This window comes from Hypanus sabinus, chromosome 5 (assembly GCF_030144855.1).
Source record: "Hypanus sabinus isolate sHypSab1 chromosome 5, sHypSab1.hap1, whole genome shotgun sequence".
In the NCBI taxonomy this organism is placed as follows: domain Eukaryota; kingdom Metazoa; phylum Chordata; class Chondrichthyes; order Myliobatiformes; family Dasyatidae; genus Hypanus; species Hypanus sabinus.
The window spans coordinates 90488333-90512714 of record NC_082710.1 but is presented as its reverse complement, the minus strand read 5'-3'; the positions used below and the strand labels follow the sequence as shown (position 1 = coordinate 90512714).

At 38.5% G+C, this 24382-nt stretch overlaps 1 protein-coding gene across 10 annotated transcripts in view; it reads left to right on the top strand.

The window, feature by feature from the left end:
- Positions 1-24382, top strand: part of LOC132394278 (myc box-dependent-interacting protein 1) — a 155140-nt gene that overhangs the window by 47795 nt on the left and 82963 nt on the right. For 9 of the 10 annotated variants that reach the window (XM_059970212.1, XM_059970208.1, XM_059970210.1 and 6 more), the window contains exons 3-8: positions 10502-10556; positions 11090-11184; positions 12600-12695; positions 16805-16912; positions 19281-19373; positions 23893-23978. In XM_059970212.1, the coding sequence (XP_059826195.1) occupies positions 10502-10556; positions 11090-11184; positions 12600-12695; positions 16805-16912; positions 19281-19373; positions 23893-23978 (533 nt within the window). The remainder of the gene's footprint in view (positions 1-10501; positions 10557-11089; positions 11185-12599; positions 12696-16804; positions 16913-19280; positions 19374-23892; positions 23979-24382) is intronic. The other variant, XM_059970203.1, reaches the window with a different exon arrangement.

The following is a 24382-nucleotide window of genomic DNA, read 5'->3' as shown; positions in this document are numbered from 1 at the left end:
CCTTTGATTTTATCAACCAATGTTAATATTTTAGAATTAGTTCGTTTCCTAACTCCAGCAGAGTATGAAATAATCTGTCCACGAATAAATGCTTTAAAAGTGTCCCATAAAATTCCACTAGAGATCTCTGCTGTAGAATTTGTTGAGAAAAACAAATCAATTTGTTGTTTGATAAAATTGACGAAGTCTAAGTCCTGCAATAAAATAGAGTTGAACCTCCAAGATTTAGCATTAATAGATGAATCCATTATCTTAATAGATAACTTCAAAGGTGCATGATCAGAGATGGTAATAGAGTCATATTTACAATCGATAACATCTGTAAGTAAATGGTGATCAATGAAAAAGTTATCAATTCTTGAATAATGATAAACATGAGAAAAGTATGAAAACTCTTTGTCATTGGTGTGTAAAAAAACGCCAAATTTTGAAAATTGCTGAATCAGTCATAAAGGAGTTGAAAAGAGAGGCCGATTTATTCGGAAGAACTTGGGTGGGCTTGGATCTATCCATCGAAGGGTTTAAACAACAGTTAAAATCCCCACCCATTATCAGTCTGTACTGATTCAAATTGGGAAAGGATGTAAATAGACACTTAAAAAATTCAGGACAATCAGTGTTTGGAGCATAAACATTAACTAAAACAACTTTTTGATTAAAAAGTAGACCAGTAATAAGCAAAAATCTACCTTGTGGGTCTGAAATTGTTTCATGATGTATAAAGGAGGTTGAAGAATCTATACAAATGGAAACGCCTCTTACTTTGGCTTGAGAATTCGAGTGATATTGTTGGCCTTTCCAAAACCTAAAAAAGCGTTGACTATCCACCTTCCTTACATGAGTCTCTTGTACAAAGATAACATTAGCATTCATTCTATGGAATACTTTGAATATTTTTTTCCGTTTGATCGGATGATTTAAACCATTAGTATTCCAAGAAACAAAATTAATAACTCTATCCATATTGACAATATTTATTACAATTAACACATAAGGTTAAAAAAAAGATGAACTCATGAATCCGGAAGAGGGAAGTAAGTTCAAGGAGAAACCGGAAGTCACGGCACTGCATCCATTTTTGTAGTTTCTTATGAGCCCATGAAGTAAGACTAAGCATAAAGCAAGCAAAAAGAAAAGAAAAAAGAAAAATCCCCCTCCCTCCACCCTCAAAACCCCAGGAAAAAAGCCAGAAAGAGGCAAGCAAGCAATCTAACACTAAAATTACCCCCATGTCTCAAGACGGCAACTGAAACCAAAAAAAAGTTGAATAAAAGATACAAACCGGACTTCTGGTAAGATGGTGATTGTTTAGCTGCTCCGAACTTTTGCTCCGTCATTCTCCCTATCTTTGCACTATATGTCTCCATTCTTAAACCTTAGTTAGGTAGTTTATTAGGTCTCTTTTGCTTGCCTGCGAACCGTCTATCTTGTAATGTCTACCAAAAGTACTAAAACCGGGAAAAAGGAAACTTCTACGGCTTTGTCGGCTGACATTCTTGCTGCTTTGGAACAACATCGACAAGATATTTTAAAGGAATTTAGAACTTCTTTCAACCAGCTGGATGTCAAATTAGATCGGATCAACGCTTGAGTGGACGAACATGCTGAACATTTATCTCGCATTGACTCAACTTCTGAAGATTTAAAACGCTGTGTTCAATATCTTGAAACTCTCTGCTCCAGCCTAGAGGAGAAGAACTGTAAACTTTTTTCCAAAATGGTGGATCTTGAAGACCGGAGCAGACGTTGCAACCTACGAATTCTTGGTCTGCCAAAGACCACCGAACAGGGCTCTCCCGTAAAATTTTTTTCTGATTTTCTCTGTGAGATTTTTGGGAAAGAATTTCTTCCAACTCCACCTGAGTTTGAAAGGGCTCACAGGATCTACGTTCCCCTTGCAACTCTGGGTTCCCGCCCACGGCCGGTAATTTTGTGCTTTCATCAATACCAGGTGAAAAACCGTTTGATTATGGAGGCACGCTGCAGAGGTACTTTTGCTTTTCAAAATACGGTCATTCGTTTTGTGGAGGATTTTGCCCCCCAGGGTTTGAAGATGCGTGCTGAGTTTAAAGGTGTAATGAAAGTGCTTTTTGATTGCGGATTCATACCCTCCCTTCGAAACCCAGCCAATCTTCGAATTGTGCTTACTACTGGAAATTATAAGTGGTTTAAATCAGTGAAGGAGGTTGAGGCATTTATTGGAAGTCTTCCGGCCATCCCGTCTCCTTCGGAACCGGTCTGACCTTCTAAAATGGTGGATAAGTACCTCTCGAAGTAAAACTATTTTTTCTGGACTCAGACTTTACTTGAATAATTCAGACATTATCTGTTGAAACTCTAAGGGCTGCAGACAATCTCTCCCTGGACTTAGTGCGTTTTTTCTAAATAGATAATCTGAGTTTAATGTTTCCCTGCGGACATTTAGATTGTACTTGTGTAATCTATTTTATTCTTGTATAACTTTATCTATAGAGATCTACAATTGACTCTAACTTGTTTGGAGTTTTTATTGAAGGCCTCCCTGTTGGTTGATCTATAGTTTAAGTTTTGCTTTTTTTTCTGTAAATGGTTGATAAGTACTCTCTTCGAATCTATAATTTCCCCCTTTTCTCCCTCCTTTTTTTTTCTTTTAATCTTCTATAATTTTTGGCGGGTAGGTTAGTTTTGGTTTTCTTCTGATTTTCTTTGTATTAAGTTTTATACTTCTGTTGAAGTTGTTCCTATTTGTAATTATGTTTTCTAGTGCATAAACTAGTTACCATTTGCTATAGTATTTATACGGAACTGTTGTTAACGACACAGAACTGGAACTCATACTTGGGTTAATTTTTTTGGTAGAGCTAGCTGCTTTTTTAGGTAGCTGTCTAGTTTTGGGTTGTGAGGGTGGGGTGGATTCTCCTGTTCCAACACTACTCACTGTTTCTTTTGCTTTCCTTTGTTACTCAGGACATGTTTTTGTTTTGATTCTACGAATCTATGTTTACATTTTTGCTCCCAGACTGTTATTGTACTGCTTGATTTTTTTATATGCCTGCTGCCTTCTATGCACTAACAATTGATAATGGTTAATACACTTAAATTTGTGAGCTGGAATGTAAAGGGATTGAATCACCCTGTTAAAAGAAGGAAGGTCTTCTCCCATATTAAACAACTCAAAGCTGACATTGCTTTCCTTCAAGAAACTCATATTCGTTGTTTTGATAACTCCCGGCTTTTGTCTAAGTGGGCGGGTCAGCATTTTCATTCATCCTTTGCCGCCAAAGCTGGGGGGGGGGGGGTCTCCATCCTTATTAACCCAAATATTCCTTTTGAACTCCATAATAAGATATCTGATACAAATGGCCGTTTTATTATTGTTTCTAGTAAATTATATAATACTAAAGTTGTACTAGCAAACCTGTATGCCCCCGATTTTGATGATGTTAATTTTTTTGAACGTTTTTTCTCCTCACTACCAGACTTAAACTCATACTCTCTTATACTGGGTGGCGATTTCAATTGTTGGTTAGATCCTAATTTGGATCGATCTTCCTCTGTTATTAGACTACCTACTAAATCTGCCTTAGCTATTCAGTTGTTTCTCTGTAATTATGGTATCTCTGATATATGGCGTTTCCTTCATCCTACTGAGAGAGATTATATTTTTTTCACATGTTCACCATACCTTTACTAGAATTGACTACTTCTTACTTGATAATCAACTCATTCCATTTGTCTATTCTTGTGATTATCAGAGTATACTGATTTCTGACCATGCCCCAATTACTCTGTCTTTAAATTTTCCTGGTCTCCCTCAGAGGAATAAACACTGGTAGTTTGATTCGACTTTATTATCGGATGATGATTTTCTAAAATTTATTAAGGATCAGGTAACCTTTTATTTTAACACCAATACCTCACCTGAAGTGTCATCCCAGATTGTCTGGGATGCCATTAAAGCATATTTGAGGGGTCAAATAATCTCCTATACAGCAAATCTTAATAGAAAGTCCTGTGCAGATCGATTAGACCTCATTAATCAGATTAAAGAATTGGATCAACTGTATGCTCAAACTAAGAATCCTGAACTATACAAGAACCCTGTAGAACTTCAAACTAAATTTAATCTTTTGTCTACTCAACCTGTCGAACGCCAACTTCTTGAAGGTAAGAGTTGCTTTTATTTTCATGGTGACAAATCTGGTAAATTTCTAGCCAATCAGCTGAGGCGTTCCAAAGCCAAACAACATATTACAAAGATCTGGAAGGAGAATGGAGACTTTACATCGGATCACTTAGAAATCAATGACACATTTAAAAATTTTTATTCTCGACTTTATTCCTCTGAATCTCTGAATGAGAATATCTCTGTTGATCACTTTTTAAATAATCTGAATATTCCTTTGCTTTCATCTGATTTTAAAGCTAAACTTAAATGCGCCTATATCATCAGAAGAATATCTTTTGCAATTTCTGCATTGTCTTCAGGGAAATCTCCTGGACCTGATGGGTTCCCCGTAGAATTCTATAAATCATTCTCTTCACTTCTTTCTCCTCAGTTATTCTCCATACTATCTGATTCGTTTAATTACGGTAAACTGCCACCCTCTTTTAATGAGGCATCTATTATTCTTTTATTAAAAAAGGGTAAAGACCCAACAGAGTGTTCCTTGTATAGGCAGATTTCTTTGCTTAATGTTGATGTTAAAATCTTGGCCAAAGTTTTGGCTTGTAGATTAGAAACTGCTATTGCCTCGATTATTTCTGAGGATCAAACTGGTTTTATTAAAAACCGTCTTCCTTTTTTTAACATTCGGCGTTTATTTAACATTTTATATTCACCTCCAACTGGGATTCCTGAATGTGTTATTTCCCTAGATGCGGAGAAAGCATTCGATCGTATAGAGTGGAACTACCTTTTTGCAGTTTTAGAAAAATTTGACCTCGGTCAAAGTTTTATCTCTTGGATCTGTAACTGTGTCCCACTGCCTCTGTTTTGACTAATTTTCAGAAATCCCAGTTATTTAACCTCAAACGTGGCACCTGTCAGGGATGCCCTTTAAGTCCCTTTCTCTTTGATTTGGCTATAGAACCTTTGGCAATAGCATTTCGAAATTGTCCTGAATTGACCGGGATTTGGAGAGGGGGTGTTGAGCATAAAGTTTCTCTTTATGCTGATGACTTATTACTTTTCCTTTCAAATCCGTCTACATCCTTACCTCCAATGTTTTCACTTCTTGATCAGTTTAGCCAGATCTCTGGCTATAAACTTAATTTACGTAAGAGTGAACTTTTCCCAATTAATAAAGAAGCACAAGAATTAACATTCCGTGATCTCCCTTTTAAAGTAGTTCATAATCAATTTACTTATCTTGGGATTACAGTCACAAGGAAGTTTAAAGATCTTTTTCGTGAAAACTTTGCCAATTTTTCATATACTATAAAACAGAGTCTGTTACAATGGTCACCTCTATCTATGTCTTTGGTAGGTCGTATTAATGTTGTTAAAATGTTTGTTCTCCCTAAACTTTTATATATATTTCAATCAATCCTAATTTTTATTCCTAAATCTTTTTTTGATTCCTTAGACTCTATTATTTTGTCATATCGGTGGAAGAATAAACACACTAGAATTAATAAAGTTTATCTCCAAAAATCTGAAAAAAAAGGGTGGCATGGCTTTTCCTAACTTTCGTTTATATTATTGGGCAGCTAATATACGTTGTGCTACCTTTTGGTCTTTTTTCCATGGCCAACCCGAGTGCCCTAATTGGGTGGCAATGGAGTTGAGCTCCACTAAAGAATTATCTATCTCTGCACTTCTTGGCTCTGTACTCCCTAGTAGTTTGGCCAGATTAATAGTTAATCCTCTTGTTAGACACACTTTGCATATATAGGCTCAGTTTAGGAAATTTTATGGTTTCCATGGTTTTTCCTTTTCTAGCCCTATCTTACATAATCACCTTTTTTTACCTACTACGTATGATTCAACATTCCATGATTGGTATAGGAAGGGCATTATACATTTTGAAGATCTTTTTATTGATAATCGCTTCGCTTCTTTTCAACAGCTCTCTGCTAAGTTCAATCTGCCCAGTGCTCATTTTTTTAGATATCTCCAAATTAGACACTTTATTAATCCTTTAATTCCTAACTTCACTGAAATGCCTGAGAAAAATGTTATGGACCTATTTCTTTCTATTAATCCACTAGGGAAAGGTTTAATATCATTTATTCGTGTTAAATTAGCAGCCTTACGATGTGCCCCTGTGGATAAAATTAAAATGGCATGGGAGCATGATTTAAATGCCTCCTTATCTGATGAGACTTGGGACTCGATTCTCAAATCGGTTAATTCAACCTCTCTTTGTGCTCGCCATTGCCTTTTACAGTTTAAGATTGTTCATAGAGCCCATATGTCTAAATCTAAATGATCTCGATTTTACCCTAACATTAGTCCGCTTTGTGATAAATGCAAAAGGGGTGAGGCCTCTCTCATTCATATGTACTGGTTTTGTCCTAGCTTGGAGAAATTTTGGAAAGATGTCTTCATAACATTATCGTATATTCTGAATCACCACCTAGAACCTAACCCTTTAGTTGCTTTGTTCGGTTTCTGGGGTGAGACAGATTTACGTCTGAGTTTGACTAAGTGTCGAATATTATCTTTTGCCTCTCCTGGCTAGATGTTTAATCTTCCTTAGATGGAGAGATGTTGCCCCGCCCACGCATGCTCAATGGCTTAATGATATTATGGCCTGCTTAGACCTTGAAAAAATTCATTATTCAGTTCTTAATTCAGATTTAAAGTTCCATAAGGTCTGGGGACCTTTTATTGAGTACTTTCATAAACTTCCTCTTAACTAAGGTTTTTTTCGGTCCCTTGCTTTCAGCTTTTTTTTTGGTAGTAGGCATTAATATCTTCTGTTGCTAAGTGTATTTACAGTTTTGGGGGTTTGATTGTCCTGATTTATATTCTCTATATTGTGTTGTGGTTGGTCTGGAGTTTTTTTTGTTGCGGGGCTTGGGGAGGATACTAACCTTACATGACTTCAATTTGGGTGCTTATGTGGCGACCCATTTCCTGGCACATCCGAACCGGCTCACAATTAGATAGCCTACGGGGGTTTGCGAGCACAGAGCTTTGGAGCCTCTGCGCCACGGGGGGCAGGTTGAGGGAGGCTTAAAAGTGAGGCTGAAGATTTCGAATAAAGTTTTTCCTTCGACTGCAGTTACCAACTCCGTGTCGTAATTTTAGCGCTGCATGTAGCACACCGCTACACTTACTCAATTACCTTTTTTTTGTATCATATTATTGTATGTTTATTTTTGCACTTGTATCAATGTTCTTCATTTCGATCTGGGGTTTTTTTTTATCTGTAGCAATGTAGAAAATGTATAAAAAAACTAATAAAAAAAAGATACCAACCACCCATATTATAAGAAAGGGTTAGTATAACAAAAATTAAAATATAAAATTAGTGTGTGTGTATATATGTATATATATATATATATATATATATAGGGATTTAAAAAAAATTAAAATGATAAAGCCTATAAATGAATAATACTGAACTAGTGTTTTAAAAGAGAGTTTAAAACTTATTCAAACACATCAAAACGGATCTGACGTTCCAAGCACTAAAGCCTTTCGGGAAGAAGAAACGACATTTTATTTATAAAAAAATCTTAATATTTAAACGTTAAAAATATAAAAAAAGTGCATACAAACTTAAAAGAAAACCCTAATAAATTATTTTCATAACTAACAGATTAATAATATGAAAAAATGACAAACTCAGAATAAACCAAAACCGAACTTTTACCATGTATAGAAAATACATGTAAGCCATACATTAAAAAAAATCGTTTTATAAAAGATCCAAATCTTAGTCAACCCGATAAAATGTTATTCTTCCAGAAAACTTTGAGCATCCGCTGGAGATTTAAACAGCCGATAAGTTCCGTCTTCGAGAGAAACTCTCAAATGTGCTGGAAATAACAGCGCTTGCTTGTAGCCTTTCTGATGAATTTCCGACGTAACCGATTTAAAAGCCATTCTTGCCCTTAAAACTTCAGGACTGTAGTCTTCCAGAATACGGAATTTAAAATCTTGAAAGCTGATCATACCCTTTTTCCGTGCAGCCCGAATCAAACGCTCTTTGGTCTGAGGATAATGGATCCGGAGAATTACTTGTCGTGGTTTCAAACTTGAATCTGAATGAAAACGAGAAATGCGATGTGCATGGTCGATTATTAGAGGGGAATCCAGTACTTCTGAGCCAAGGGCATCCATTAAAAATTTGGAGAAAAAAACAGTGAGATCACCATTCTCAAATTTTTCCGGAATCCCAATTAACCGAAGATTTTGTCTTCGAGAGAGGTTTTCAAGATCAGTAATTTTCGATTTATAATGATCCATCTGTTGAGAAATCGAAGTTTGCTGTTGTTGCAAAGTTTCAATTATACGATCTCTCTTGCGAGTGGCTTGTTCAAGAACTAAAATACTTGCTTGTTGTTTTTGTGACTCCAGTGTAAGTGCTTGAAGTTTTGCGTCAAATGTCTTTAAAATTTCATTGAACGTAGAAAGCTTTGTGGTTAATTTACTCTACAGTTTTCCAAGTCTGTCGTCCCTAAGTTTCGCAATTGCTTCTAAAGTTACCGGTTCTTTCGTCTGTTTCGATTCCGTTGCTTTAGACATTTCAACGAGTTGAAAATGATTCAAACAGTTGAAAAAAATTTCATATGTTTAAACCCCTTTAGAATAGGTAAAAAAAGATAAATTGGGGGGTGTTTGTAGGTTTAAAAAAAAGTAAAAGGTTTGGAGCAAAGCTTCACTCCATAAGCGCCATCTTGAGACCTCTGCTCCACACTCTCAGCACCATCTGAGTGAAGAATTCATCCCTCAGGCTACCCTTAAATATTTGCCTTTCACCCTTAACCTTTGACCTCTATTTGTAGTCTCCCCTACCCGCTGTGGAAAAAGTCTGCTTGCATTTACCCTACCTGAAGCGCTTAACGTCACTGTCTACCTGTGATACCACTTGCAAGGAGTTGGGGATCTATATTCCCAGATTCCCCTTTTTTACCGCACTCCCCAGTGCCATGCTGTTCACTGAGTTCTACCCTGGTTTGTCCTCCTGAAGTGCTACATCTCGCACTTGTCTGCATTAAATTTCATCTGATATTTTCAGTCCATTTTTTCCAGATGATCCAGATCAGGCTGCAAATTTTGATGGCCCCCTTTGTTGTCCACTACAGCTCCAGTCTTCGTGTCATCAGCAAACTTGCTGATCCAGTTAACGTCATCACCTGTTAACATAGACAACAAGCAACAATGGATGACAAGAACAATAATCATCCAGCCTCTGGAGAGAATTCCAGAGTTTGTGGCCTTGACATCATATCTGGAATGATAAGCCAGAATTGCAGTGTTCATAAGTTTCAGATGGGAGTATAAATGTATCACTAGGGTGAGACAGGAGCATGGATTGGAAAGCTAATTAAAATGGTAACGTTGGTCAGTTGTGCAACAGTGTGTGTCCTGGTATAGTTTTGTATGACCTTCCATCTGGATGATAAACTAAAGCTGGCCAAGAGACAAATGTAAAGCAAGAAGGTTTGGAATCAAGGGTTGAAAACAGTCTGCAGGTTGGTGTCTGTGGAATGCAGTTTGATGCTGGAAGTCCAGAGTCACCCATACAAACTGTTGGAGGTGCTCGGCAGGTCAGGCAGCATCTGTGGAAAGGAATAAACTGTTCATGTTTCAGTCCAGGTGAAGTCTCAGCTCGAAGTGTCAACTGTTTAATCCTTTTCATAAATGCTGCCAGACTTGCTGAGTTTCTACAGCATTGTGTAGGTCTGTAGAAAAATGGTTAACACATCAGAGACACTTTATAATGCATTGATTTATGAAAACCATTGAATATTGACTATGGCCTTTGTGCAGATTCTTGTATTTAATGAATCATATATCTGAATGAAAACATCTGCACTCAAAAGAGTAGAATCCTGGCATTTCCTGTGTTAACCCGTTTTAATTAGCAAGAATGAAATTCCTGAGTTCCTCATTTTGAAAAGTTTGAATAGTATTTGCAGCACCCGTTGGTTCTCTAAAAAACCATTGGATAGAGTTACTGAGCAATGTGAGATCAGGGTAATTTAAGTTTTATAAATGGGCTGAGGCTTATCTAAAGTTTTCAATGGGAAGTCCAGGTTTTGGTGATTAACATTCCAAATGAGGCCAGAAGTGGAGGAATGCACTGATGTTATTGCCTAGTTTATCTTGTTTAACAATTGTTACTGTACGTGATGAGCTTATGTAGTTTAAGTTCATGTCCTTCTGCCTTTCTAAGTTGTGTAGAACCACTTGAGTGTTTTTTTGAATGAAAGTTGAGGGAGGTGAGAATCTAAAATCCTGTGAACTGAAGTTTGGCCAACTGTTTGCTGATATTTTTTTACACTAAAAATACTATTACACCTTTGGAAAACATTTTAATTATATTAAATTATTTTCCTTTAGACCGAAGGAACAAAACTGCAGAAGGATCTGCGAGCATACCTGACTGCTGTAAAAGGTTAGTGGGCTTGCACTTTGCATCCTTAGTGTTATTTGCACACTTCTCAATGAGGGAAAGATGTGCAGGTCAAATTGTTGGGAGATACGGGTCAAAGGCAGACATTGAATGGTATCAAACGTTATGGTCTCGAGTGGGGAAGTGTCTTTGAGTCAGGATGCCATTCTCCTGTTTGCAACTGGAGCATCCTAATGTAGCTGTTTAGTCACATTACCAAGTTATGACCTGAATGTTGACATTGCCTATAGGCTTTAATTAGGTGTCAGGTAGATTTTCCTGTACAGATGGACATCTCAACCTTCACGAACTTGCTATCATAATATACTCATTTACTTGGGTTGTACCCTTAAGGTATGATCTTAAAGCCAAGTTCAGTTTGACTGGGAAAAGTTATGGCATTTTCTTTACAGAACTACATACAACATCTGATGAGGTTGTTTAGGGTATTTTTCATGTCATGTATTTTGATCTATCCCTTCATATTAAGAGCAGAAATATAGCTAAATTAATATCAGTTAACTTGTCTTTTTAAGCTATGCATGAAGCCACCAAGAAGTTGTCCGAATTGCTGGAGGAAATTTACGAGCCGGACTGGGTTGGCAGAGAAGTTGTTCATTCTATTTCAGAGGTTAGTCTTTATACTTTAGAGTGTTGCTGGGATTTTTTCAGACCTGTTCAGCCCACCAAAATGCAGACTTAAACCTTACCATGATTAACTTGCCTTTTATATTGTAAGCCCTGCATTCCTGAAACAATACATCAGAACTTGACAAGCCAGTCTGGTTATCTTCCAGTAATGGTCTACATTCTCTTTTAAATCTATACCTCATTTTGAAAGTGTCCAAGCCTTTTAAACTAGAGTTGACAATTCTGGGCTTCTCTGGGCAGCTACACTGCTTCCTACACAAGTTTTAGGGTGTTTCCCCATATTTGTCATAGCATCTTGGATTTTATTTTGAGTTGATTGCCACTTTTGTGGATGTGGAATAGGAGGAACAAACCCTTTGTAATTTAAATTGGTCTATTATTATCACATAACTGAGATAATGGAAACAATTCTTGCATATTGTTCATACAGATTGATTGAATTTGGGTAGTGCAACAGATAAATACAGACTGCATTATAGTGTTACAGAGAAAGTGCAGGTAGACATTTAGCTACAAGGTTGTATGGTAGACTGAGGTCAATACTTAATCATACTAGTGAACCATTCGATAGTCTAATAACAGCAAGGCAGAAGGTGACATTGAACCTCGTGGTATGCCCTTTCAGGCTTTGTATCTCTCCCCTCAAGGGAAAGGGAGAAGATGATGTTAAGTATGGGTGAGGTCTTTTATGTTGGCTGCTTTACCACAGCAGTGAAATGTAGACCGACCATGGAGGAGATGCTGGTTTCTGTGGTATGTTGAATTGCGTCCACAGCTCCGTATCTGCTTGCGATCATGGACAGCTGTTGCCATACCCAAGCCATGATGCAGCCAAATAGTGTTTCTGGTGTGTGGATAAAAATGGTGAGGGTCAGAGGGACTAAATGCTTTAGTCTCCTACCGGAGTAGGACTTTCTTGACTGATGCCTATGTTAGTATCAGGACAGGCGACTGGTAATCACGACAACGAACCCTTACAACCTCAGCACTGGTGTAAATGGGAACATGTGCCTCTGCTCCCTCCCAGAAGTCAATAACCAGCTTTTTGTTAAGAAGACAGCTCATTAAAATGAGCTGGGGCCTTCCATTGTTACTTCAGAATTTAGTGGTAAGAGCTTCCATGCTTCCTGTGGTTAGCCAGTTGGAATTTGGATAATGAGTTAAAATAACAGGCCATGAATCTGGAATCCACTGCACCAGGGATTATTCATTAAATATTTTGAAGACCGAAGCATAGATCAGCAGTTAGTAAATGGAGTGGAAAATGGTATTGTCATAGATAATTGGGCATTTAACAGCCCTTGTAGTTTATTCCTGATTTATATTGTAGTTTATTATCAGTTAAAATTTTGATCATTTGCTTCACCTGAAATAACATTGATTTTTCTCTTCCAGAGTGGCGACCTTCTCTGGACTGATTATCATCAAAAGCTGGTGGATCAAGCTCTTCTGACACTAGACACTTATCTAGGCCAGTTTCCAGATATAAAAGTATGAATTAATCCACCTTGGACTTGGAACTGTTAATTGTTTTGTCCTTTTAAAATGACTTGTATATCTTGCCTCAAGTTCTTGATGAATACATGGACATTTTTTTTCTGTGCCTTAAGTCTTTAGTATTGTTGTAAAGTAACTGATGCTACAAGGGAAGCTTTTGCTACCCAGATGCTATATTTGAGCCACTAGAGAAGATGGACTTGTTGGGAATAGGGTAGATTGGGGCATGAATGGCCAAGACTTAAAATGATTATGAAAGGTGAATGGCGGTTCCCTGGGATTTCAGACGAGGGTCAGAAATGCAGGCCCAGTGAAGGCGATTGTATGCTTTGAATGGTCAATACGGCATAAGGAGAGGCATTGGGTGGGGGAGGGGGGTCGCATTGACATGAGCCTTTTGGTAAAGAGGGTAGATTTTGTATTGCAAGTGATTGATCACAGGAGATGTGGCTTGAAATAGTTGAGAATAATATTCTTGGGGTGGTAAGATCCATAAACAGAAGAGATGGCAAGAGTTAGTGGAATGAGGATTAGTGATTACTAATTCTTCAACCTTGGAAAAAGGAGTAATTCTTAGTGCATTTTCTTTATTCTGTGAGAAACACTACTTTTGTTAATTAGTGAATATCAAATACATTTTTTTTTTGCACACCATGCCTCTTCTTTCAAAGTTTCCTTGTAGTTGTCTTTATTATATCTTGTCCATTTTGGCCCCTTTGACATGAAGCCATTTTGGTACCTGGCAGATAAACTTTGGTCTTCAGAGCAAGCTTGTAATCAATCCATAAACTGCTTGAGCATTCTTGGGTTGGAGTTTTCTATATAGCTCACCTCTGGCCCCCCCCCCCCCGGCTAGGTTTTTAATGTAATGATACAGAAATCAAGTGTATGAATTTACAGTACAGGTGGCCCCAGTTTTTTGAATGTTCACTTTACGACAGCTTGCTGTTACGAAAGACCTACATTAGTACCTGTTTTCGCTAACCAAAAAGGATTTTGGCTTTTACAAAAAAAAAGATGCTTGCTTTTTTACGTGTTACCCTGAGAAAGACTACAATGACCGTGAAGCCTTGTACGGGCAGTCGTGCGCGCATGTTTGTACGTGCCAATTTTTTTTCTCTCCGCGTCGATTTTGGCTCGCTGTTTTCCCGATTTTTGATAAGTGAAACTACACCGTACATTCAATATTTCTATTTTATATAGGCTCTATATTTATCATATCATTCCTGCTTTAACTGTATGTTGTGTTATTTTAGGTTTCATGTGTTATTTGGTTTGATTTGGTAGAATATTTTTTGGGTCTGGGAATGCTCAAAAATTTTTCCCACATAAATTGATGTTAATTGCTTCGTCGCTTTATGACATTTTGGCTTACAAGTGGTTTCATAGGAACGCTCTACCTTTGAATAGCGGGGGGAGCCTGTACCATGAAATAGTATTAAGCTTCCACAACTATTTTCACATTTTACTTTTGTATATTCCAAATTTTAAATATATTGAAGTAGGACTTTTTTTTTGTTAATCTACAAAACACTGTGCATCATGTCAAATCAAAAGAATTCTAAAACCTGTTAATAATTTACTAAAAAATTAAAAACTCAAATAGAAGCTGAAGTATTCATCCCCTTTTTGGTGATTTTTTTCCCTCTGATATACACTAACTTTCCTCTAGCAATATTACCAATTCAGCCAATTTGGATGTAGAAAATTGGAGGATGAATTGTTCTCAATGAATTCATAAGTATTCTGCAAATATCCCTTCTCTGTATGGTCCAATAGCATGGTAGATTTTCAACAGACCAAGCCAAATTAAAGACAAAAGAACATTTAAGATAAGTCAGGGAAATGACGACAAGTGCAAATCTGGTAAAGGGTATAAGACCATTACAAAGGCACTGTACATACATCAGAACTCAGTGCAGTCTACCGTGAAAAAGTGGATTAAAAGCATAAAACCAAGGACATACTACCTAGGTCAAGCTGCCTCTCTAAACTGAGTTGCCAGGGAAGAGTGGCACTTATTAGAGAGGCTACTGTGACGCCAATAATCACTCTGAGTGAACTGCTGAAGTCGGTGGCTGCAACTGGAGATGAAGTTCATGGCCCGATAATCTGTAAGGCCTTGGGAAGAAGCCCTAGTTTTTAAAAAAGCATACTTTGCCAATGAAGACTTTACAAAGTATCACTTAGAAGGTATTGTAAAGATGTGAAAAATGATCTTGTGGCATCAGACTAAAGTGGAACATTTTGGTCTCGAAACTAAGTGGTACATGTGGTGTAAATCTAATACTACACATCAGCCAGGTAACATCATCCCTACTGTAAATATGGTGGAGGTGCTTTTCAGCAGCAGTGAATGGAAATCTGGTCAGGATTGATGGGAAGCTGAATGCTGCTAAATACAGCGATCTTAGATAAAAATCTGCTATCCTCTACAAGAAAGCTTAAACTGAGGATGAAGTTTGTCTTTCAGCAGGACATTGACCCAAAGCACACTGCCAGAGCAATCATGGAGTGGCTTCAAATGAAGAAAATTGATATCCTTGAGTGGCCCAGTTTGAGTCCTGACCTTAAACTGATTGAACATCTCCTCTGTTAAGACCTCAAGATTGCTGTGCACTGCTACTTCCCATTTAACTGGTCACAGCTTGAGCAATTTTGCAAGGCTGAACGGGCAAATCTGGCTCCATCATGCAAGATGAGTGGAGACTTATCCAAAAAGACTACTGGCTGTAATAGCCACGAGAGGTGGTTCAACTGAGTACTGAGCAAAGGGGATAAATACTTTTGAACTGGTGACATTTATTTAGCTTTACAAATGTTCCTGTTCTTTGGGCTGTACTGTGAAAAAGGAGCATGTGATTCACCAATAGTCTTTATTCTTTCAGTTAAATTGATCAAAATCCCTGGATGTAATACTATTTATGTAAACAAAGGGGTGGAGGTTGAACACTTTACAAGGCCCTGCATTAATCACATTACTTAATTTGAATTGTATAGATTAATTCCCCATGGTTATTGTACTCTTATTTTCCACGTGTTGCTACCACTGTTGAGAGTAGATTGGGGTACAACACCAATTTTCTGTACTGATGGTTTTGCTCCTGTGACTCACTTTTAATATTGAAGCTCATGTGCTTTCCCATTCTTGTCAAATCAAAAGATCCTGGAACATTTCACTTCCCTATTACTGGTCAGTTTTTGCCACCCCTTCCATTCACCTTTTTGTTCTGGCCTTCTACCCTCTGTTTCTCACATGAAGGAACTTTGGACATCTGGCACTGAGAAAGCAATGTTGCCACACTGAGTGATTCTGCTGCTTGTGTCACTCTCAATGTCAATTATTCACTGGCATCTAACAATACTGAGTTCTTCAGGCATCCTGTTGATTTGAATCTGTGGCAAGTTTTTGTGGTTGATAATTGAATGGTCTGGTAGATGAGGTGTTAGAATCAAGTTGAGATTTGGATGCCTGAAAGAGAAGGTAGAAGGATGCAGACTCAATCTGGGCAAATGGGATTAGTGTAGATGAGTAACAAGGTTTGGTATGGATGGGTGGTGGTGGATGCTTCTCTGCTCTATGCCTTTGATGAGGATTAATTTAGAGGTTAGCTTGTGGTATTCCCTCAGGCTCCATTTTTCTCATCTCACTTGCACTGGACTTGGTAGTATGGTTCCACATCTCCCGTTTGCCATTGTCTAATAATTCCCTCTCCAGGCACTTGCCTGTAACCCTTTGGAACTTGGAATTGAATATGCTTTGGATGTACTCTTGAATAATGTGTTAAGCATCACATGTTTTTATTTTTAAAGCATTCTTAGAATGGGGTAAATTGTTATTCTGTCCCGTGGCTTTATCCAGTTATGAGTACAAAACAATTTTCTGGTGAAAGAAGTAAATGTGAAGCTTGGGAAGTTCCATCTGATTGTCCACTGTGATGGATCCATATGTCTTAAATTCAAGGGAGCCTGTAATAAGGAGCATTTGTGCAAGCCACTATTGCTGTTCAGGATTTTTTTGGGGGGGGAGTTAGTCTTGAGATGGGATTGAGATGACCCTGCATTGTCACCTTCCCAAGTAAAATATCTTCACTCTCTTGCAGACTCGTATAGCGAAACGTGGGAGGAAACTTGTTGATTATGATAGTGCAAGACATCATTATGAATCTCTCCAAGGTGCAAAGAAGAAAGACGATGGAAAAATAGCCAAGGTAATATAACTGTATATAAAACCAGACAGTACAAAAGATTAGCAAAAAATGTTTTTTGGCAGCTATTTTGTCAGCTCTCCAGTTTTCATCTTAGAGTAATTTAATTTTTAATTTGGAAAGGTAGTATTAAATCGATACTTGTTTTCTGTACCAAACTCTCGGACTTTGCCTCACTGTTATGTACTATTCTTCCCTCTTTGCCATTGTTTCCTGTTACCCTGGCAGAAGAGTTTATCACCATTTATTCATTTCAGTGATAGAAACTGGAGCATGATACTTGGCCAACTTCACAACACAGCAACTTAATTGCAAGTAGTGGTTAACAGTGTTTTGTGGGTGTGGAATTAGTTGCTGTATGTCAGTGTGGTTACTACTTTGCAGTTGACCAGCTTGGAGCTGATATTTTAAAAACAGTAATGTGTTGTTTGAAACATGGGGACAACCTCATAGAATTGCAATGATTTATTCTAGCTCAACTTTCCAAGATTCCTGGAAAAAGTCAAAAGTAACTGGGTGTTATTTTTTAGTTAAAAGTAAATTTTTTATTTTTACCTGTGGGGAGCAGAAGTTCCCATCAGCCAAGTTGCCTGAAAAAGGAAAAATACACTGGTGGCATTTGAGACCTTTATCAAGGAGTATAAAATTCCAGAGTTGTATCAATCTCTACTTCAGCTATACTCAATGACTTGGCTTCACTGCCATCTGTGGAAGTGACCCACAATTTCACCACCCTCTGGCTATTCTAAAAGGAGACCCTTGTATTCTGAGGCTGTGCCCTCAGGTCCTAGTCTCACTTTATTGGAGCCTGTCCTCACTCCTCCCAGCCATGTACTTTATCCAAACTTCTCAATTGGACCTACATCCTCCACTTTGGGGCCCAAAGCTGCTAACAATACTCCAATGTGGTCTGACCAATGCCTTATAAATGTCTCAGCATTACATCCTTTTATATTCTGGACATAACAAAATAAATGCTAGCATTGCATTGGGCTCTGTACTGCTGAATCTCCTCTGCATTTAATTTCTATTGCATCCTTCCTGTAATGCAGCAACCAGAACTATACACGATACTCTATGTATGGTCTGACCATTTTTGTACAGTTGTAATATTCCATTTTTGCACTTGAACGTCTCTGCCTATGAGGGAAAGCCTTCTGAATGACACCTTTGTTACCCGATCTATGTTATGTTGAGATTTTCAAAAGCTATGAATTGAGTTCTAATGCACCCTCTGTACATTAACACTTTACTATATTTCCTATTAGTATTTTACATCCAAAATGTATTGCACACATGACGTAAACCATTTTTTTTTTAAGTCTCTGCAAAATCTTTGCCAAAACTGATATAAACTAAGTTTTGAACTTTGATATATTTTAATGGTAGGGAACTTAATTGTATGATTTAAACAGGGTTGTTTAAAAACTATGTCGTCACCTCAGTTCATTGCTCCACGTTCGTTGACAGCATAACAAGCTTGAAACTTGGCAAACAATTAATTAAACTATATAAAATTGTCATGTGATCTTGTGGTCTTGCCTGTTTACTAATGAAGATCCTGTTTTTATTTCAACAACATTGCTTGACTTTTTCCACTGTTAAAATTCATGCAACTACTAGACACAAATTTGTAAAATCCAATCATGTCTTAGACCTATTTCCACAAACCATTAGTGAATTTGTTCATTAGATTTTAGTGGTCTTCTCTGAGGGTCATCACTGTGATGGTAGAGAGGCTTGTGAGATCCTGAGAGCAATGCTGTCTGGAATGTAGCTATCTGGTGCTTAGCTCATGGTAGGGTCACCCATGGTGGCAAGGTCAAGGAGGAGATCCCAGACAAAACCTCATTGCTGGAGCTGGTGGAAAATGACGACACGTCACAATGACAGGATGCGGAGGAAGGCTGAAGCATCAAAGTGTTCCAGATGTCTTGCATTCCATGATCTGTTCGAGAGATCAGCCTTCCCATGTTAAAATCATGCAAAGATGTTCCCCATAAAGGGAATCCATCCTAACATCCCAGTTATGCGGATGCTGGATCGGACTGAACAACCACCTGAGGTCCCACCAATGGACAACCCCTTCGGAAAACATCATACTTGATTGAAGTGATCGCATCGCTACTGCTACAACAATCAGTCGTGCATTGTTGACCATCTTTAGATTCTCAGTATGTCTTGTTTGGGTGCACTCATGCCATGTTTTTTATAATTGGTATCTTGCTCTAACTGCTTTTCTGCCTTTTTAGCTGTGCTGGTGACTAACAGATGTTCCATTTTGCTCCTGATCTCTAACCTGCCCTTCATCCCCAACTCACCAACCCTTGCTTTAATCTTTCTGTGTGCTTTTATTGTTCCCTCGTCCTAGCCTGTATCATTGCTCGAGAAAGCTGCGCCTCAGTGGTGTCAGGGAAAACTGGTGGCACATATCGTCGCCCAGTCAAATCTACTCCGAAACCAGGTGACCACACTTCCAACTGTGACGTACTTGATGTGAAATGTTTGTCTCTTGCTTAACTATTTGTGTACTTGTGATGTGCTTGAAGCTCAAATCTCTTGAACCAACTTGTGTTGGCAGAAGTATTTTGTCCTGTTGGTAGTCAGTGGTGGGATATTTTTAATTTCCTATACTTTTCTGTGGTACATGATTCATTGTTTAGAGGTGGCATAGGGTCATTGCCTTTGGTATGTTTTAAACGGTTGTGGTGGAAGAGTGCATCAGGAACGTATAAGAAACTCTTCAATAACCATGCGGGAGAAAGAAAAATGGAGGGTTATGTAGGAGGGAAGGGATAGATTAAAAGATCGGCACAGTTTTGTATGTCAAAGGGCCTGTTCTGTGTTGTGATGTTCTATTTTTCCCCAAGGTGAGTCTGGCACTTGGTGTATTGCTAGTAACTGGATCTTTCCCAATTGAGTTGATTAGGGATTGGGTGAGGGCAGCTCTCCCACAAACTGAGGCTCTGCATGAGGCATGGTGTGGTCCCAGTTCAAGGCAGCTCTCTCATAACCTTTGGCACTCTTTATGGGTGGATCCATGTTTGAGGTCAAGTTAGAGGCTGCAGTTTATTTTTCCACTAGGGTTGAGCAACCAATGGCAATATCCAGAGATGGTGAATCTGTGGACTTCATTGCCCTCAGGTGACTGTGGAGACTAAGTCATTGGCTGTGTTGAAAGTGGTGATAAGTTTTTTGATTGGTAATGGTGTCAAAGATTGTGGGGAGATGGCAGTGGGTTTGAAAAGGAAAATAGATAAGCACGGATAAAATGTTGGAACAGACATGGGCAGAATGGCCTAATTCTGCTCTTGTATTATTATTGGCTTAAGACCAATATGTAGCATCAGGCAGGAAAAATCCCCCGAGAGCCAACATTTCCAGGCTGTAGAGGGATGATCAGATTAATTGCTGATTTGTGGCTGTTTTCACGGAATTTTCTGTATGATGTATTGTTCTGGAAAATTTTGAAGGGAGAACTGTTGGGAGTAAATGCTAAGAAGCTTTGCAGTATTGATGTGCGAGACCTTGGGATGTATATCCATAACTCCCGTAAAGTGGTGACACGAGTGCATAGGGGAGTGAGAAGGAATTTGGTAATTCTTGTCTAAGGTTGAGGCATAAGTATAAAGGTTCTGAGTTGTGTTACAGCTGTACAAAACATTGGTTTGACGGTACTTGGATTATTGTACAATGTTCTGGTCACCACACTACCTGAAGGATGTAGGAAGAAAAGTATTTAAAAAAAAATTTCACTAGGATGTTGCTTGGAATGGAGTTACAGAGAATGAATAGGCTGGCTTTTTTCCCATTCTAGTATAGGAGTGATCTTGGAAGTTCAGAAGTTATGGTCAGAATCTTTATAACATTGGCAAAGGAGTCTAAAAGGAGTAAAATTTAATAGTGGATGGGTAAGCTTTTCTGCAGAGTTTGATAGTTCCCTGGAACCAGCTGTCGAATGTGGTAAGAGGCAGATGCATGTTCAATGCCTTTCTAAAGTTGAGAAAGTACTTGAATAGGGAAGGCATAGGATCAAGCCTAATGCAGGTAAATTAACTTGGGTAGATATGGCTGGCATGCAGAGTTGGGCTGAAAGACGCATATTTCTATGCAGCACGTTTCTGTAGTTGACATCACCTTCTGTACATTAATCTTGCAGTAGAATACAGCTATGTTAAATGACCCTGGGCTGGCATCAGGTTAGTCTTCTCCTCTTGTGGAAATAGCTATGCCAATAAGGAAGTGGTAATTATTGCACGCGCTCACCCCATTCATTCATAATTGATGATCGCAGTAAATGTGTATAGCAACCAAAATGATTTTCCAAATTTGGAATAAGAAAGTGGAATTAGCAATTTAAGAGTAATAGGCAATGCTTAGCATTAATCTATAGAATGAGAGGTTGTTGCTTGAAGTGTATTATAGAAATTTGGTGTTGGCTGTATAACCAGATCTATATTGTATTGTGAGGCGGTGAACTAGGCAGGTTTGCTCTGTAAACAAGGTTTGGGAAGTAGGAAGGGAAAATTAACCCTTGGTCAGTTTGAACTTTAGAGTTGTATGGCATTCTGTAAAAAAAAATGCTGAACAGATAATCTACTTGACATCAGTTAAGTCTGAAAGCAATTGTAAAATGTTGGTCCCCATCTTTATTCTATCAAGTAAGTGTAGCATTGCTGATATTATAGCACTTACGGTACTGGTTTGCAATCTTTGGTTATTTGCAGTAATTTGGTGCAATTAACTAAGTAGGCAACTGAAGAAGATAGTTAAATTGAGAGAGTGGCAACATGAAACCCAAGCTGTGCTGGAGGTGTTCGATGGGGTTTCTGAAGAAAACTGGAAGCTAGTATTTTGGATTATGAGCCTGAAATTTTCCCATCTCTGCTGAGTAATTCCATTGTCCATCTTGGCTCTGTAAAGTTGATCGTGTGTGGGGCAGAAATGTGCAACTGGCTTAGTGTTTTGACATTGCGCTGCACAAGTTAATTCTGCATCTTATGCATTTGGGTTTTGATCACTGTCTACCATTTGAAAAAGAATTAAGTGTGACTACCTGTAATGTTTTTAATTTGGTAACCAAAGCATGTAAATATAGCCAGCCTGAACTGTTAGATGGTCCCTTGGTTAGATTTGTTTTTTGTCCTGTGACCTAAATCTCAGTCATCAGGCTGCGAACCAGCCCGTATTGATAACTGCAATGGCCATGGAGTGCGAGACTAGTTTAATTGGTGCCGCCAGCCAGGATGTTGATTTTTGTGGGAAGGATGTGGAATGGGCAAGTGTTATTGTGGGCCACGTAAACTTGAGAGTTTTCCATTCAGTGTTGCTGGAAGTGAGCATTGGGTTTCCAAAAAAAAACAATTAGAAAACATAAGCAGATGGTTGGAGCTTTTAAATTTGTAACAAGCATTGTCACAAAGCAAGAAAAACTGGAAGAAGTGCTTGTCTGGTTAGAATGTGGCATTCATTATTAGAAGGTAATTGAGGTACTTGGTGCAGATCCAGATCTGGATGCCTAATAAGGATTCACTTGGTCAGTGGGTTGATGACTTGGGTTGATGAGTCTGTCTATACCAAGTCTGAGAGTAAGGACGGGGCTAGGAACTGACTCAATGAAAGTGGCATCACAGATTGTGGTGAAGGTGGCTTTTGGCATGCAGGCCAATCAAGCACTGAGTATTGACGTTGTAAAAGGTAGTGGCGAAGCTGTATTCGGAATATTAGTCACCCATTATTGGGAAGTGGCTATTTAAGCTAGAACAGGGTGTTGGGTCTTTAGCTGAGTTATGGAGGTGAAGCAGGTTGGACTTTATTCACTGGAACATCAGAAAATGAGGATGAGCTTATAGTTGTGTAAAGTTAAGGGTTTGGAGTAAATGCACACACATAGCCTTTCGAGTTCTGTTCTTCAAGACTAAGTTTGTCAGACAAAGATTAAATAGAGCTTGAGGAACAACTTCACAGTGTATGAACAGGTCTATCGGGGAAGTAGTTGAGGCAGGTATGTGGGTTGTAAAGGTTTTGAAGGATATGGGATAAACATGGTAAATGAGACCAGCTTAGGTGGACATCTTGGATGGCATGGATCAATTGGGTCTAAAGCTGTGCTTCCATGCAGTAAGACTCTACTAACAATGGTATATTCATAGCCCAGTGTGGGGCAAAACAACAGTTTAACTAAACATTTCCTTCTCTGCCCACATCAGTCATTTCTGTTATGGAGTTCAGCTTTTCTGCATTTAATTTGGTCTCATCCTTAAACCAAGTACTTAAGACCAGGCTTGTCCATAGCCTATTGCTGACTAAAGAGCCTGCATTTACAGACAGTTTGTGAATCCTCCATAGGTTCCCATGAGGATGCTGTAACAGTAGCAGGTTGTCTGTGTTGCTGATTGGCTACACTTGAGCCAGCATTTACCACCATTCTTCTCTGCCCTAACAGAACTGCCTAATCCGACTGCTCTCAGCTTCAAAGTGAGCTGTTCTGCACAGCAAGATCCCCAATCTAATGACATTCTATGGGATGTCTGCTCAGTTTTTCTGCCTATACTTTAACAAGTGACTTGGTCTCACATATTGGCTCCATGACTCTGCAGCAATCCTCCATCATTGTACTGCTGTACCTGCCCACAGCATTCCCCGCCATTACCTTATGAGGGTTGGGCAAGTGAAAGGATTCTGTTGGAGGAAGTGAACAAAGCATGCATCTGGTGCATAGATCTGTGGAGGTGGGATCATAAAATGGACCACTCAGCCTAAAGTTCATGGTCTTGCAATACCATCCTTCTCCCTTGTCTTTCTCCTGTGAGCTCATTAGCAGGATGGAGATTTGAATGATCGTATTTGGTTTATGAAAACTTGGAGGTATAAATCTCTCTTGATACAGAGCTTGATCAAACAATTGAACAAGTCTTCAATTAACCATGCTTTGACCTTTCAATACTTCAATTATTAATGCTAGCTATTCTTTTGTGTTAAAGGCAGAAGAAGAATTTTTAAAAGCCCAGAAAGTATTTGAGGAAATTAATATCGATTTGCAGGAAGAATTACCATCACTATGGAACAGGTGGGTGTTGAGACTATCAGTAAGTGGGCTTCATGTTGTATGGGAAGAAACTGGAAGATGGGACTAGAGGTACACTGCGGAAGTTATGGAAGAAAGATGCGAGCTAGACATTATACAATGTAGACTTGCTCTTTGTGCTGATGACATTGTCACTGGAAAGTCACTGAAGCTGGTGATATAGAAGTCTTTATTCACAGCTGTAAGCTTTCTCATGGGTACACTTAGAGGCTCACTAACCTGAAGTTGCATCTCATTTTTTATACCCTGAAGATGAGGGTTACAGTAGGTGATTCAATACAATTTGAATAATTACCATGACATTGTTTACTTCAATACTTTGACTAATGGTTCCTTTGAGATGCACACTGGATGCACATTGCAATTGATAAGACACCTCTGAAGGT